Source organism: Myotis brandtii, unplaced genomic scaffold (assembly GCF_000412655.1).
Source record: "Myotis brandtii unplaced genomic scaffold, ASM41265v1 scaffold1076, whole genome shotgun sequence".
Lineage (NCBI taxonomy): Eukaryota > Metazoa > Chordata > Mammalia > Chiroptera > Vespertilionidae > Myotis > Myotis brandtii.
In genome coordinates this window covers 1,354,458-1,372,818 of record NW_005353663.1, presented here as the reverse complement: position 1 = coordinate 1,372,818, position 18,361 = coordinate 1,354,458, and the positions used below count along the sequence as shown (strand labels likewise).

The window sequence follows — 18,361 nt, the reverse complement described above, 5'->3', positions numbered from 1 at the left end:
ACCTCATCCCTTTTTATGGTTGGAAGCAGGCTGGGAAAATCTGATAAACTCCTTCATAGAAAAATCTCATAGGAATATTTGCATTTTGAAAGAGGATAAAGAGAGGGATGTGTTGAACCCAGTGGAATGAACTTTTGAGGTAATGGAGAGAGAGCAATGTGGGAATTTTGCTGGTTTCTCTCAAATCCCACCCAATGGTTGACCGTGTGGACACATAAGACCTAGAGCATGATACTCCGCTGACCATTGATGACCTTCCCCCCTGTTTCTAGAAGCAGCTGGAATCAGACACACCTGGATTCAGGTAATAGATGCCCAATGAAACCACATATCTTGAGCAAATTACATAAATTCCCCAGCCCCAGTTTCCCCACTGTAAGAGGTTAAAATGAAAGAAAGGGCCTGAGATGGCACCTGAAAAGTCATCACTCGTCAGCTCCTTCCTGCCCTGCTCACAGTGGCAGTGACCAAAGACCCCCTGTCTGAATGAAAACCAGTCTCACCACTTACTAACCACTGTGCCTCAGTTTCCTGGTTTGTAAAACAGGGGCACTGAGTCTTGCTGAAGGGATTATGAGAATTATAGAGATAAAGCATGGTAAGTGCTTAGTATAGTGCCCGGCACTTAGAGAGCACTGGCTAATTGTTAGTTGCTATTTGGTCAGACATTTTCAATATTGGAGTATTCACAAAGATTTCTAAAAGAGGTTTTACTCTTTTGCCTCAAATATGGGGAGGAACACTTTTCCTCTTAGTTCCTCATCCAAACTTTCTGCATTCTATGGTATGCCCTGTGCACTTACCACAGACATTTCAATTATTTGGCCTAATGGAAGAGATCAACAGTGTGGAAAATCTAAAACAGCAGCTCAGGCCAAAATTCTTTTTTTTTTTAAATCTTCACCAGAGGATTTGTTTACTGATTTTAGAGAGAGGGGAAGGAGAGAGAGAGAGAGATCATTTGGTCTGCATGCACCCCAACTGACAGGGAATGGAACCCACAACCTGACTGGGAATAGATTCCACAACCTTTTGGTGTATGGGACAATAATGCTCCAACCAACTGAGCCACACTGGCCAGGCCCAGGCCCAAATTCTTTATGGTTAATATTGTCACACGGAGAGAAGAACACAGTATATGCAATGACATCCATTCCTACAGCTGCACAGTCACATATTGTCCCTCAGGCCCTAGCAGGAAGGACCCTGCTTTTGACAGCCTGGGATCCAGCTAGGAGTCATGGGAGCAAAAAATCCGCCAGCAAGTAAAAAACTGGAGGAATCAATGGTTACTGTATGCACATGGCTTCGGAAATCAGTCTTAACCTTTAAAGTAGGCACTTTGGATAGGCACCAAGACTCCTGTCAAGCTCTGTTGTAATTGTCCAAGTGCTGAAATTCAAAGAAAGAGGGGAATTTTCAGTGTGACTGTCTCTAATGTCCCACTGCATACTTTTTTTTCTATAAAACCTCACCTACTATCTGGCAAACTGTTTTAATTCCACAGTCAGAGATTCTGTTTTGGGGGTTTTTTTGGTTGTTGTTTTGTTTTGTTTTGATGCATATCACTGACTCTATAGGAGATAGCAGCTACAAATTCCCTAGATAGGTAATACACCCTCTTTAGCCATTGACACATTCATGAAAATTAACCATAAGTTTGGATCATTTCTTACAAATGAGATATAAGGTAAACACTTTTATTGGGGAGATGAGTAGGAAGAGAGAGTGGGAAAACTGGCTGCTCAAAGTCACAAGCTCAAATGCTTTCCGGGGTAGGCAGGCTACATGTTAGGCAATAGAGAATGGTGGACCCTGTAGTATCCTTGAGAGGAAGTCCCACCTAAAGATATTCACATATAAAAATGTTAAGAACATTGTGCTGGTCAAGGAAAACATGCCTGTCTGTTGGCTAAAAAGGCTTTTGGTCCATTAGTTTACAATTGAGATCCCAGTGTATAAGGCAGAAGGGAGATAGTTCTGGTGGGTGACATGGGTGAGATGCTCTAAATAGGACAAGCTGGGTCATAAGGGACCCATGAAGGGACCCACATCGTTATGTGATAGTCATGTGCAGGGACCACTGGCACACACACACTTCATACCTGAGCATAGGGTAACTCACCCCAGCTGCCAGCCCCCATTTGGATCACCTGTGGGAATCTCCAAAAACAGTGAGGCCATTCTTGTGGGTCAGACATCTGGAAGCCAAACCTTCTAAGAATTTTACAGGGTCACAAAAAGCCCACAAAAAAGTCCAGGAGCCTAGAGAGGTTCCACATTTGGAGGGTAGTTTTCAGAACTAATCCATCTGAGTTCAAACATACCGATGGGCAGAGAAGTCAAGAAAATGCTTCCTCCACTCAGCGGGTCCCTTTCTCACCCTGCCCTGCGCCTTGACTGATTTCAGGTGGAACGCGCTCTGTGGCTGCCACACAGACACCCGTCTACCTGATTTACTGTCCCAGAGAAAGAGTTGAGGAAAAAGTAAATAGTTCCTGAGTAAAGGTGGTGAGTTAAGTGTGGTTATTTCCACTGTGAGGGCCAGTTCTCGGTTCTGAACCTAGCACAGCGCCTGGAACATTGCCTGCAACCAGATAATTCCTTCTGAGCCACAGCAGCTGGGCCGCCATTGTCCCTCGAGACGGCCTTTCCTGTAGATGCATTTCCATTTAGAGCAGGTCTCAAACCCCCGAATCACACTCAGCTGTGTTTTCAGCAGATGTCTCTGAGTTCTTTCTGCTCCCAGTGCAACTTGAGTATCAGCGTTTAGAATCCCACTGCTTTATTGGCTTCTGTGCAGTTGAAAAATATCTGATTAAGTCCAGATATTTACAGACTGGCCATACTGCGCTCGTTCCCAGTCATGCTCCATCTGAGGAACAAAGTGCCACTAACACATAGGGTGGGATCAAGGTGGAGTCCGGGGATGGGGTACACACTGCCATGTGTATCTCTCCCATGGGCACCATTTTCAAGCTTTGCATCTTGTGACTTGTACCATGCAGATGATTAATCACAACCGGAGGGTTTGAAAGCTGTGTTAAGGTGGAGCACCTTTAATTTACTCAAAGTCATGGTTAAAGCCAATCGGACTGTTCCCTTCAAGATGCTTTCTCACCTCTGGGTTCCTTGATTTCTCTTTGACTCTTAGGTTAACGAATGTCCCCAAATGAACAAGGGGCATATGGCAATTTTGATGCAGGAATTGTTATGATGAAAACTGAAAAGGAGAAAGAGAGACCATTAAACTTTCTGCATTTTTGTTTGTTCCTTTCCAAGTAATGTGTGAAACATGTTACTTGGGGAAAGAGCCAGATATTCATTTGCATACATATTTGGTAACAAAAAAAGGCACCTTTTACATTTTGATATGGCTGTTTGGGCACAGCCCACTAAAATGACCTCCTCAGAAAGAACAGGCGGACTGCGTCACTGACAGCAAATAAACGCAGCCAATCACTGCCTCCCAGTGAGCGAACGTGGAGGCTCCCTCTGTGCCCCAGGGGAAGCAGATATGTGATTGTACTTAGGACCTTCTCCAGTCAAAGCTCTCAGTGCTCTCTTCCTGAGGGGAATGAGCCTAAGATGATCACTTGGGGCTGGAGGAAGGTCAAATACAAAACGGAAGAAAATACTATAAAGGAATGACGAGTTTGAGGCAAAGGGAGCCTTTCAATATGTCTGGAATTGACTGAAGGAAGTGACTAACCTTTTATGTCTTTAGTACACACACACACACACACACACACACACACACACACACTCACTCATAAACTAAAGGGCCATGAAGTTCCTCTTCCTGAAAGGTGAGAAGCTGGTGTTGGTTATGTCTCCAGCAGACCAGATGCCACGCACCCGGGCACAGAGGAACAGGCCTGCTTTTCAAACAGATCCATCTCTGCTGGATGGGATTGTGTGTGGATGGCATTGTGGCCTCATGTACTTTCTCTGACAAAAAAATGTTAATGTCCTAGGGGGAAAATTCTCAATCAAATAAAACATTTTCTCATTTTCTTTAGTTTCCACCCCCCTTTTTTTATTTTTTCAACTGGAAAATTTTCTTGAGAGACAAGTTAAAGGTTTAGAATTTAGACCACTTAAAAATATTCTCCAGTTCCTGGCAAAGGCCACTCAAATACATTATTTGATTTTGGAATTTCATCTGACAATGTGTACTGCTGACTTTGACTGCATTGTAGGAACATGGCAATGCAAAAGTACTTCACTAAACCAGGTCTGCTGGGGTGGTGGTTAATCTGCTTTATTGAGGATTAATATTACAAACACTAAACTGCATCCATTAAACACAGGCAATTCAATAAGTTTTGACAGCTTTATATACCTGTTATATCACCACCATAATCAAGATATAGAACATTTCATCACCCACAAAGCTTCCTTATCCCCTTTGTTCCTCCTTCCACCTCCAGCTTCCAGGCAACCCCTGATTTGACTTTTAATCATTATAGCTTAGTTCGGATTTTATCTAAATGGAATCAGGCAGTAATGTACTCTTTTGTGTCTTGCTTTGTTCAGCATGATGATTCTGAGTTTCGTCCATGTTGGTGCAAATAACAGCAGTTTTTTCTTTACTGCTGAGTAATGGTCCATTGGATGGTGGTATTACACTTTGTTTATCTATTCACAATGTTTCACGTTGCATTATTATTATTATTATAACTTGAGAGTTCTTCAGTCTCTTTCAGTGCAGGCAGAATGAGGTTGTATTTCCTCTATATGGGAGAATCAAGATGTTTTAGTATATGAAAATTATAAATTGCCCCAAGCTTCTTTCTTGATCTGATTTCATCTCATGGGTATTAAGTCCTCATCCTTAAACTCAGGTCTCAACAAGATCAAGACACTTTGCATTACTTTTTTCATTGCCCTCTCTCTGCCTGACTCCCACAACAGCACAATACCCCAGCATGGTTATTGCTGCTATCTTGTCATAGAAAGTACTTGCTTCTAGTACAAATCCCTACCCAGCCCCTGAGCCATGGCTAGCTTCTAATGACATGAGGATGGACTAGCCCCAAGGTGGGAAGGTTGGAAGACACAGGAAAGGTGACAACACTGACTACGCTCTCAAGGTCTGACCACTCCTGTTTCAGTCCTATATTGAACAGACTGATTCTTGCTTCCACCCTTCCTCTAACCAGTTTTTTCACTATGGACTATATAACTTTCATATTAGCATACTAGAGTACTATTGAACAGTTGCTGAATAGATCATGATGTTTGCTTGAGGGAGTACTCGCCACATCAATACAGTTCTACCGACTCAACACAGCCACTTCAAATATCACCCTCCTCACTGTCTTCTGGTCAAAACTCTTCCCCCTTTTCCTGCTTCTGCCTCCCGTAGCACTCTGTCACCCTACCAGGGTACTTACAAATGTTGCCTTCTGAGTTAGTAGTTTATTTGTTTGCATTTATTACTAAGGAAAGCTAAGGATTGGGTTTCCCCATAACCTCCAGCATAATGCAGGTGATATATTCAATTTAAATGCTTGTTGCTAGAAGGAACAGATGAGTAAAATCATGGAGACAGCCAAGTTGAGGACTGTGGCCTCTCACTTGGGGAATGGAGCTGAGTTTGGTGTGGCTAGCAGACCTGTTTCATGGGGCTAAGGTTGGGCATGAATGAACTCAGTATAAAGTATTTGGCCTTTATTCTGTAGCCATGGGGAACCACAGAAATTCCTGGTGTCACATCAGACAGACCAAGTTTTCGGAGGACATAGTCAAGTGCAGAGGGGAGGGGGGCAGGTGGGAGGCTGAAGATTTCTGGTGATTTGTCAGTCCAGCCACAATGGGCAACACAGGACCCAAGGGATGGTTCAATCCAGCCGTCCCCCAAATTATCTTTTGGCTGTCACTTTCAACACATGCTGGCTAAGACCATATGGTCCCATTTAGTTATTTGTGAATTTATTTTTGACTAATGCAACCAAGCCAAGAAAACAAGCCTGAACAAAATTAAAATATCTAGAAGGACTATATTTAGATTATCTTATGGTAGAAACAGTCCTGTCCTCAGATTATTTTTCCAGGCCCTTGTTACTGCTTTTTAAAGTAATGGAGCAGAATTCTAGGACTTCAGTTGAGTTGCATCATGCAAGCATTTAACTGATGCATATTCAGCTGTGCACAGTTGGTTGACACAATAAAATAGTGTACTGGAATGCTGGTAATATAATTTAAGATACTATAAATATTTTCATTTTGCATTATACTGTTATTTTATGCTATGCAAAGCTGTATTCATCCCTAATATTATTTTTCATTTCAATTACTAATTTGATACTAAACTGTATTATTATACAAAGCCTTGACTATCATCTTTTATCAGTTATTCAAGGAATTTTCAGAAAGTTACTTGGGCTCCACCTGATTTTTCTGTTAAGCATTGCTTCAGTTTTGACTCGAGTTCACTTTAAAAAATTATTCTTATAAAAATGACACAAATTCATTACAAAAACTTAAGCCATTAGGAAAGTATAAAAATTAGCATAAAATTACCCCCAAATTAGTTTGAATATCATTCCAAACACAGCTCTGTGTAGACAAACATCTATAATAATTAAAGTATAATATGCTAATTAGACCAGACGTCCTTCCAGATGACCTTCCGGATGAAGCCAGGGCTGTGAGGGAAGCCCGGGTCCCGGGTACCAGAAGGAAGCCGGTGTTGGCAGCCGGGGGAAGGAAGGCCTACTCTTGCACAGATTTCGAGCATCAGGCCTCTAGTATATAAATAATAGATATACAGATATTTTCATAGAAGTGAGCTCATTGTATCCAAATTATTATTAATAGAGATTATATTTCATCTTACTTGAATTTGACAAAAAGAAACCAGTATAATTGATGATATTGCAGAACCTCAGAAAAATATTTCTTCACTAAAAATATTAGTTTTTAAAGGACCCACTAAAGTTAAAAAAACAAACAAAAATAAATTATTAAAGTATTTGAAAACATTTAACTCCATACTTTAATTTTATATTGTTTTAATTGACTTATGGCCATGAGAGGTCTAAAGAACTTAGTATCATTAAAATCTTTGCACCTCTCCTTCCCTTGTCATTTTTTATAAGCATTTTTATTGGTCAAGGTGTGTTTCTTTTATATTCTCTTCTCTAACCATAATTTCTGGATGACTATAGAAATTATAGTAATCTTGCCTTGTTATATATTTAAATGAATTCATTGGCAGTCTTATAGTCCACAGCTTCAATATTTCTGAGCTTTTTTGTTGTTTAAATCTCTTGATTGCTTATATTTTATTAATTGATGTTTTTATAAAAAGGATTGGAAGTAGAGTGATTATATAATTTATTGACTAAACAGGAACAGTTTAGAGAATAAATGACAATGGGTATAATAGGGACTGTTTTAGACAAAGCAAGACTTAAGATAACCCTAAAGCCAGAAGTGGTGTATTTCATAAGTTCTTGAGGCATTTAAATAGTCCCAAATGGCTCCTTATATAAAGGAGCATCTATTTGGAAAAAAAAAATTTGTCTCTGACTAATGCCCAACAGCTCACTTCCTGGGGTTAATGGATGAGTTTTACAGAGTCTACCAATCATTCAAAATTTTATCCATAATTCTACATACATGTGTATTTTTCTGAGGAGATGATCATAGCCATCATTAGAATTTCAAAGGGGCCTATTGCCCAGAATTATCACTTACTAATATGTATTTCACATTAAATTTTCAAAAAGCTACATCCTTCAATCATGTTCTCCTAACTCTCCTGTAAATAATATTGCACAACTATAATTTCACACTATTAGTACTTAGTATGTATTGTGGGATTAATATAAGAAATGACCAAATGCAGTGTGTTTCTGATCTTTTGTAAAACTGCTAGTAGTGACTTCCATTTTTTAAAAACATTTTTTATTGTTTTTTTTAATTCTCATCCCAGGATATTTTTTCACTGTTTTTTAAAAATATATTTTATTGATTTTTTTTACAGAGAGGAAGGGAGAGGGATAGAGAGTTAGAAACATCGATGAGAGAGAAACATTGATCAGCTGCCTCCTGCACACTCCCTACTGGGGATGTGCCCACAACCAAGGTACATGCCCTTGACCGGAATCGAACCTGGGACCCTTGAGTCTGCAGGCCGACACCCTATCCACTGAGCCAAACCGGTTAGGGCTCCATTGATTTTTAGAGAGAGTAGAAGGGAGGGGGAGAGACAGAGAGACACATGGATTGATTGCTTCCTGCATACTCCCCAACCAGGGCCAGGGTCCAAGCCTGTGACCAAGGTACGTGCCCTTGACTGGAATCAAACCCGGGATCCTTCAGTGTGCAGGTAGATGCTCTATCCACTGAGCAAAACCGGCTAGGGCATGACTTCCATTTTAGTTTCAATATCTCTTTTGTTAAGACTCATGCAATAATAGTTAATGTTAGAAATATTTTTTCCCTTCTAACCAATTGTTACACTTCTTCTGTAAGCTCTATTTGCTATTGAGTTGTGTAGTTCAGTGGGTACCTTTCAGCCTGAGTTATTAGGGAGGTCAGTGACAGCTGATTGAAGCTATTTGAAATAGACACCCTGGTCTAGTTTTATGGAACTATGACCATTCTTCTCCCAGGAATACCTCTTTTAAGTTGTTCACCACACTCCCCTCTTTTCTTGGTCCTTATTCTTTCCCCCTTGCTTTAATGGTGGTACTATCACTGTTTGTTTAAAATTGTAAAAATGAATGGATGAATGACACCAAGTAGGAGAAAAGTTGTTAAATGTTCACTTCCCTTTGCATTGTTCAGTCCTGGCCTAAAAGATTGAACATGCGGGGTTCCTGACAGAGAAAAGACATTAACAAAAAGAAAAAAAAAGTGTGCATAGAAAATGAAATGATAATTCCAATAGTGGCCAGCAAAATGATTGAAAACATACGAGAGCTAGTGGATTCACGTTAAAAGAAATGCACACATGAAAGCTTTCCCTGACGTGTTCAAGTGCCCCTGTCTGTATCCAGCCTAAACAGGCCTTCCCAGGAAACCGCAGGAACAACCGCACGTGGTCTCCCTCCTCCCATAAAACAGTTTCCACCTGAAATAGCTCTTAGGGAGATTCAGAGGTTCACTTTTTGAAAAATCTTTTCCCTCAGTGTTTTAAAAGTAGTGCCTCTCCCCTCCAATGTCTGAAATGTTGACAGGAAAGCTGTGGATGGAGTCTTTGGCTCCGCAGGAACTTCGACTTATCGGCTTCCCCTCTGCCTTCCTGTGATTACCCTTTCCTGGAGTTGGCAGGCCCTGACAAGGCCCCGTGTGGACAGGTCCTTGGGCAAACCTTCCATGGCCCGGCCTTGCTCTGCGAGGCCCTGTCACTTTAGCCCCAGAGCCAAGAAAGGCCTCTGTCCCTTCCACCAGGCTCAGGGTCTCCTCTTCCAGTCTTCCCCACCCCCCACACATCCGCCTCCATCTGAAAACTGGACAAAGAAACTGAAGGGTAGAACTTGGCAGTTGGGATACTGGCAATAAACACAGGTTGGAGCTTGTTCCGTTTTCCCTGGAAATTTCAGGCTGACGATTGTGAAATTAACGGACAACAGAAGAGGGTCTCTTATCTCCATTCAGACCCACAGGGATGCATTTTTCTCTTGGGCTGTGTCTGGGTTGCTTGCACTTCCCCAGAGCATGGTTTAGGAGTGAGATGTCCAAAACCTAAGGATATGGAATATGTTGTAGGTTCAACTGCAGTTCAACCACAAATACAGAGCACGCGGGATGCTTTGGAAAATATAATATGGAACATCTCAGCCTTTTTATGGTATTAATTTTCTCCCACATCCCTCAAGTTATTTTGTGTGTGTGTCTTCTGGCCTCTGTGCCTGCCTCTTTTTCTTCTAATTTTTCCTCCTAAAAAGAAACCTTCTGACAATGTGACATGAATGCCTTCATTTATGACCCATGCCATTTATTTTGCTTATACGCTTGGTTAAATGCTGGATTTGGCTCATACGGTACTTTCCATTGGGAACTTTAATAAATTCATTATCCTCAAAGCAAAAAGAATAACTTTTCCTTTTTAAGCTAAAAAGTCTGCATTTAATTAATGTTTCAAGTAAATAAATATGTAAACCATAGCAAGGAACTTTTGGGTATTTCTAAAATTATTACTTCTGCTTTATTCTTTCTCTTAAGTCTTGAATTCCACTAATATGTTTAAGTCACTTTTTAAATGTTAGATGCTACATGGCTAATAACAAGGAAGGATTGACAACTATTTAGTTATTTTGACAAATGCAACCTATTACCATAATGCAATACAGAATAATAGAGTAAAATTTTTCTACCTCAAATTAAAGTGCTTTTTTTTAAAAAAATTAGATCCTCAGTGAGTAACTCCATGTTCCATTTTGCTTGGTCTAAATTAATTGTGGATCTACTCACCCATAATCTGTTGTTTCTGCTTGGCTATACACACATCATGTATGTGCTTTCTTCTGATTTTAATCTTCCTCTGTGCTTTCTGCACTGTAGGTGTAACCTCCAACAATCTTAGTGTAAAGCAGGCTAATTCTAAGACACACACACACACACACACACACACACACACACACACACACGTTACCATGTTTTATTTCCCCAGGAAGACCACACCACCAACTTAGTTTCTGCTTTCATGCCATCCAGTGCTACTTAAGAACATATTGGAAAAGGTCCTTTAATTCCACTAACATTTCTTGCAGCTCAATATTACTGGGTCTTTTCCATTACTGGGTGAGTATTCTTCCCTAATTAAATCACATTACATTCCTTGTAGTGCCTAATCCCAGTGTTTTTCACTATTCAATTTTCCAGAATTTGAGTCGCTTTATTCTCTGAAGATTGCTCTGCCTCATCCTTAGAAAACTAAGTCCATCTTATGTGAGCTCCATGAGCACCTCCCTTCTCTACAACAACCTTCCTCTAACTTCATCTATTTCCTCCCCTCCCTCGGAGGCTGCCATTTCCCATTACACCTTTGATTACATCTCCTCCTCTGAGGCCTTTTAAAAATTGATTATCCCTTTCCTCTTAGGCCTGCATTCTCTCTTTTTGCCAAACACACTCCTATCCTAAAAACAACAACAAAACAAATCCTTCCTCAATGGTACTTAACTCTCAAATTTCTTCTCTGCAAACTTTTTGCACATACTGGTATATTCCTCTTCTCCTCGACCTGCTGTTTACCTCCTAAAAATTTAGTTTTTATTCTTATATCCATTGGAACTGAACTCTCGAAAGTCACTGATTTGTAATCTATCGGTAACCAAATCTAACTATCTTTTTCAACCACCGTTCCTCTCTGTAGTATTTGACAAAGTAGCATTTGACAGCGTCTTTCTGGAAACCAAAAGTGTTTCCAGAATTCTGAATGGAGTCTTGCATCTCCATTCCCTGTTACTTGAACTGCAAACTTGAACCTTTATGTCTTTCTCTTGCTCAATCTCCTTATTGCAGATATTCACCCAAGAATTTTTCTCCAAACTCTATATACTCCTTTTCTGGAATTTTCATGGTATTAGATGTCTTTTCTGTGTGAACAGCGCTGGAGCTCACTAGTCCTGAATTACAGGCCTCTATTTCCAGTTTAGGCTGGATTTATTCACATTTAAATTCTATCACTATGTCTAATGCAACAGGTCCAGAACAGGTTCTATTTTTTTCTCCTCCCCCAACCTGCCTTTCTTGATTTCCCCCTTTCAGGAAGTCACACCACCATCTTCCTTGTTACCTAGGATAAAACATTGGCGTTCTCTTGGACCGTGATTTCCTTATCCCCAATGACACGGGAGTTCAAGCTCTCATAGATGTGCTGCCCTGATGGCCGGTTTAGATACATTACAACCAGACTAACTTTCTCTAAGTGCAGTTATAGGTTACTCCCCTGCTTAACAGTTTCCTATCATTTTGGTTTTCTTGGGTAATTTTTACCTGCTTTCTGTCTCTCAGTTTTAATTTCCCACATATTTACGCCTGCTGCCCACCTCTAGATTCTTTAACATAGAATTATTTTAAATAATTTTTTTAAATACTAATTAAAATAATTATTTTTAAATAAGTATTTAAAAACCCTGATAATCACAATATGTAGGCTATACCTTGATCTGGTTACACTTAAGATCTCATGGACCCTAATTTCTGTGTGTGTGTGCACGGGCACATGCTTTATAATTTTGATTGAATGCTGGACATTGTAATATTCTGAAGTAAGTTATACTTATGCCCAGAAATGAGTATGCCTCTTCTGTCAGGCTGTGAGTATAAGTGGTTGTCAATGGAGTCTGTAATTTAGCAGGGCTTGGACCTTGTCTTTGCTTTAGTTATGTTCTATGCACTGCTGCCTTTAAATTCCCCTCGTGGTAAACTGCCTCTGTCTTGCACTTAGTGTAAGGCAGAGGTTCTCAACCTGTGGGTCGCGACCCCTTTCGGGGTCAAACGACCCTGTCACAGGGGTCACCTAAATACATCCTGCATATCAGATATTTACATTACGATTCATAACAGTAGCAAAATTACAGTTATGAAGTATCAACGAAAATAATTTTATGGTTGGGGGTCACCACAACATGAGGAACTGTACTAAAGGGTCGCGGCATTAGGAAGGTTGAGAACCACTGGTGTAAGGCCTGGAGCCAAAGGGCTTCTCCCCGTTCTCCTGCTGCACTCTTAGGCCCTGGTGGACCCTACATGCCTGCAACAGAAAGAGAGTCCTCTTATTGTCACCCCATCTCCCAGCAGTAAACTGCTCTTATCCGGTACTCAGTACAAGGCCTAATTCTCTAGCTCTACCCTCAGATTTAGGCAGGCCCTGAGTTCTAGTCTTAGTGATGGTTTTTCTCAATGCTCCTGCCTCTCTCCAGCATTAGCCGGTCACCTCCTGTTACTGGGTGTAAGACCTCCTGGGTGGGGGAGAGGGGTTCTGGTCATCTGTCCTGCCCCTTTGTGAAGCAGACAACTGCTGTCCATACTCATGTAAAGTTGGAGTGTGGGAGGTTTTCTCTTGGTTCTGCTGATCCACCATCAAACTTAGGCAATCCCTTTAGTTCATTAATTTATCTTGCAACTCAGAGTCTCCATGGCCTCAAAAATTATGATTCTGCAGGTTATCTGGTTTGTTTGGAAGCAATGTTTCTTATTTTATTTTATTACAAATAGTAGTACATATGTCTCCTTTTTCCCCCATTGAACTCCCTCTGGCCTCCCCTACCCCCGGGCCCCCCCCCCCCACCCCAGTGTCTATGTCCATTGGTTATCCTTATTCTTGTAACTTTCCACAGAAGCATTTTACTTTCCCTAGTGCATTTTACCTTCACTCTTCCTTAGATTTCATTCTCCCAGAAACAAATGCTAAGAAAAGGATTTGAGTTCAAGTACTTTGTTTGGGAGGTAATCCCAGGCAACCCCAGTAAAGTAGTGGGAGGAGAGACAGGGAAGAGAAGGAAGCCTCGATAGTGTGTTAATGAACAATTGAGATGCAGTCCTGGTGGGGGCTTCCGGAAGACTGTTTGGAATTAGCCTGAGGGAAGAAGCTGGGTATACATCCACTAACTTCCACCTGTAACTGAGTTGCTATTCAGCCTGTGCGTGGAGCCTACTCCAGGTCAAAAATGGCAGAGAATCACAGGAACTTGTAGTACAAAGTTGTTTACACGAGAGAATGTGGGCAGCATAACACTGTTATAATCTCTCCAATGACACATTATTTCTCATATATATTGGTGTACTAGGGTCTGATGTTTTTGAGAGGATGATTCATACTTAATTTATCATTGTATTATCCCATCATAGAAAATAGTCAGAAGATCAATATTTATTAAATGAAAAAAATATATTTTATCAAGTACCAATATGTAGAATTATGCTTAGCTCATCTTTATTTTCTATCCTCCTCCCAAACCCACAACCTCACCCGACCCTAATCACTCAGATAAATAACTTGGTTCTCTTAATTTCCAAGGAGGTGAACTTCAACAGGCTGATTGGAATTTTTAAAAAACATTGATTTCCTTGCTAATTTGAATGTATAATAAATGTAATTTCCACACTTTATAACTTTAAAGTATAATTTCCTAAACATGATCTAATAGACATTTTCTGTTGTTTGTAGCCAGCAATGATTAGGCGTCCACCAACAATCATTTGCTACATTTGTGGTCGTGAATATGGAACAAAATCGATTGCCATCCATGAGCCACAATGTCTGAAAAAATGGCATAATGAAAACAACTTGCTGCCTAAAGAGTTAAGGAGACCAGAACCTAAGAAACCTGAAGTCAGGGCCATTAGTGGTAAGTTTTTGGTTGAAAAGACTTGAGTGCATAAGGGGAGACATTTCTCTTTATAACTGTAAGAGTAGAAATATTCTTTTCTCTCTTGTTCACACAACTAAAAACAATATTTACTGTCCTGGCTACAGTTGAATAGGAAAAATAGTTCTGGAATGCCTGCCCAAAGTGTTGCCCACAGATGCTGAGACATAAGGACACAATGTCTTGGCAAAACTGCACAAGGAGAGGGACCCGCTGGAATTCACATCTTTCTCAAAAGTTACTTTCATATGTTATCAAACATAATATTTAAAAACAATGAAGCTTAAGAAAACACACCTTTGGGGCCATCCGGTGATATGTTTGCAAATATGAATGCATCGTAGAGTTTGTAGAACAGGAGTAGCAAACTCAAGTGCTTACAGGGTCCACTAGTCAGGTTCCAAAATGGAATAAATTGGTCCAGGTATGAAAAGAGGGGCAGTGAAGACTATGGGAGCTGGAAAGTACTAGCTCCCTCTAAAGTAGACAGCTGCTGCCCAGTTTCAGCTGGTGTTATCATTAAGAAATTTAACCCAGTGGGGCTATGCCTTTCAAAAATACAAAAGAAACTGGAAATCTAGACATCTGTATGAAATAGCCACATTTTAAAATTTTTACCATTAGTACTTTGTTAAGCAGTGCACAAGCCAGATGAAACTGGAACTCCATACACTACCATGTGTGGCCTTGTTACAGAACCTTATGCATATTCTGTTAGGGTATGAGAATAAAGTAGTTCAGAGAATATTTTTGTCATATAAGCTCTGACTTTCTCATTTTTACCATTGTCATATTCTCAGTCGATCCTCTAATTCCCCTCAAAAGAGTATCATTCTTGGTTTTAAGAGGAGTATTATTCAGTTCATTCATTCTCCTTATGTAGCCATAGATTTCCAGAGCTGGAAGGTTCCTTGGAGGTTATTTAGTATCATTTAGTCCAAAGCACTCCTATTAGAGATGTGACCAAAAAGAGTTTTTAACGACCCACAATGGAATTTAGATTATCATAATAAAGTTCTAGATCAGTGGTTCTCAACCTTCCTAATGCTGTGACCCTTTAATACAGTTCCTCATGTTGTGGTGACCCCCAATTTCATTGTTACAAATTGAACATAATTAAAGCATAGTGATTAATCACAAAAACAATATGTAATTATATATGTGTTTTCCGATGGTCTTAGGCGACCCCTGTGAAAGGGTTGTTTGACCCCCAAAGGGTCGCGACCCACAGGTTGAGAACCGCTGTTTTAGATGCTTCTATAATTCAACTTTTCACAGTTCTTGCTAAGAGAAGGACTCTGAGTAGAGATGGGGAAAAAAACTCAAGATGAATATTAGAGCATTTGCATACAAAAAGATTGTTTGCCCCATTGAAGCTCTCTCCCAGCAATTCTCATTTGATATCACAAATGTGTTTTGTTCACTTCTGATCTTTATCACTTTCTCTGCTTTGAACATAATTATTACAAGTCTAGAAGAGGTGTAAGAAATGACCATTTTGAAAGCCCTGGTGGGTTCATTCATCTATTATTGTTGGAAAAATTAGACCCTTTAACTACACCCCCTGTGATTTTCCTGTTGAACTTGGGTTATTTTTATTTCTGAAGGGGTCTTTCCTTTCTAGACCAAGAGAATTCCCATGACCACTTCCACCCCATGGAGTTACTGTAGCCATAGAGTTCAAATAACCCTTCCTACAGATCCAAAGTCAGAGCCCTATGCAAACACCATGAGAGATGTGATGAATCATCTGACAATGAATAGTCTGGAATTTTTAGTCCATTTTAAACCTTATGAGTAAGAAGAAAGTCAGTGCCATTATTTTTGCAACCGTTTTCAAAGCACTGAAAAACACTTTCATATCCTATGTAGAAATTGATACTTGCTTTATCCAAAGGAGAAATACTAGATTTGCTGGATTTTAATTCATTTTCCATGAAGAAAAGAAACCAATAATTGAAGTAGGCATGTTAAGGAATCTGAAGTTTACTATGGTGGTGTGAACCATTAGACAGAAATCATCTGAGAATTGCCTGGGCTTTCACAAGGAAATATATGCTATGAAAATGAGAAAAACTATGTTATATATTTTTGAGGACCTGGCTATACTTTGGGGGCCTATTTTGGGAGATTCTAAGACATAGTCAATTTAATGTACTAAAGTAGTTCTATTTAAATAAGGTTCATTAAAGCTAAATCCCACACTGTTTCTCTAAAATAAAGCCATATGCCTCTTCCCTCTGCTCTGCCAATGAAGATTATACATCTTTCAGCTGTCTTCTTTGTTTTCCTAAGGCACTTCTTTTTGTCAGATTAACTATTCTGTTTGCATTCTTCACTTTAATTACTTAAAGAATCTCCGAGTTTATGGCCTTAAAGAGATGATAAATTTTTATGATATAATTTATCTTAAATTCACTCGTGACTGTCGGTGTTGGCCTCTAAAAACATTCCACTGAAGGATTACGGAAGAGGAAAATACAAATACATGTTCTCTTTCCTTTGTAAGTTTATATTTAGAGTCAACTGAAAGAAGGCCAAGAGTTATATTTGCAACATAATAGTGTGTAAGCAAAGATGTTAATAATTAGTACAGAATGCATATCATAGCACATAAAACAATGTCTTTCCCTTTTTAAAACCCAGGGAGCAAAAAGCCTCTGGTTCATAGCAAACTTTCCTCAACCCTTGAGTGAACAGCACTTTTTTTCTCTTTTTTTGGCCAAAGTAATACGACTTGTTTAAAAGCCTCAGTCAACAGGTATTTCCTGAAAATATTTTCCATAAAAAGTAGAATATGGTTCTCCACAATGAAAACGGATCCATTTTACCATTTTCTTTTCCTTTTCTTTCTTTCTTTTTTTTTCTTTAACTTCCCAGCCAAAGGTTTCTATGATCTCGATTCCTTAAATGAAGCTGCTTGGAGAAGTGCCCAGAGCCAGTTGGTTCCCTGCAATATTTGTGGGCGTACCTTCCTGCCAGACAGACTGATTGTTCACCAACGATCCTGTAAACCAAAAGTCACCAAGTAAAGCCCGTTCTCTCTGTGAAAGTGTTACAGGAATGAATCCTTTGGAAAGAGATCTGGGTGTGGTGAGGAGGAGGAAAAGTTGGCGAGGAGAGGAACAATGGAAATTGGAATGAATCAAAGTCCTAGCACAGGAAGCCCACTGTTTTGGTGGCACACGTGTAACCATTGGGTGGTGGGCAAATGCGTGCGCATGTCACACTTGTGTCAGGCAGAATCACAAGCGGGCTGCCCTTCCTCAGACCTGGCACTTTTGTCTCAAGGAAATTTCGGAGCCAACTGTTGCCATCTCTCCCCCACTCTATTTCCCTGAGTGAGAGTTTGAACCTTGCAATCAGGACTATTATTCAGTGAACAGAGGCTTTGGGTGGCGATTTCAGGCAACTCCTTAGTCCCAAGAAAAACTGGACTCCTCCCCAGTCCTGTGCTGACTGAAATAACATGCCACTCCCCGCTCCCTCGGATCCAGGGAAGTGTTTTTAATTGAGCTGTTGATTTGGAATCTTCTTTTCTCTAGGAGATCATTCAACAGGAGAGACATTCAAAAAAGGGCTGAGCACTTCTAATACTGGAACCATATCTAACGCATATTCTCTTACTGAAAGTGAGAAATGCAACGGGGAAATTTCAGAAGCAGTGCCAGCCTCAGATGTCAGGAGATTGCTCAAGTGCGATTCATCAAATGGGTGGAGGCCCCTTCCTTCTATAGGAGAAGTCCAGCGAGAGTTCTCGTGCCCTCAGAGGGGCTTATAGGTGTTTTATTGTTGAGGCTTAAATGCCTGCCAGGAAGTGCAGTGCCTCCCCACCCAAGTCCATGCACAGTAAGTGGGTTGTGAGACTGCTCTGTGTTTTCAAGTCTTTGAATGTGTATTCATAGAGGCAGGGCTCTCCGGGGAGGAGGCCAGGGCCAGGGCGCTGCTCTGCCCAGGAAATTCTGCTCCCCCAGGCAGCATTGCTTCGTCTGGACTCCCAGCAGCTTTGCTTGAGATCTTTGTTC

At 40.4% G+C, this 18,361-nt stretch overlaps 1 protein-coding gene across 1 annotated transcript in view; it reads left to right on the top strand.

Annotated features, from left to right (window-relative positions):
• The window catches only part of ZNF474 (zinc finger protein 474), a 64,096-nt gene extending 46,185 nt beyond the window's left edge, over positions 1 to 17,911 (top strand). Inside the window, exons 4-5 of the mRNA XM_005857126.2 lie at positions 14,135 to 14,315; positions 17,217 to 17,911. Of these exons, the coding sequence (XP_005857188.1) occupies positions 14,135 to 14,315; positions 17,217 to 17,368 (333 nt within the window). The 3' untranslated portion in view covers positions 17,369 to 17,911. The remainder of the gene's footprint in view (positions 1 to 14,134; positions 14,316 to 17,216) is intronic.
• The last annotated feature ends 450 nt before the right edge of the window (positions 17,912 to 18,361 follow it).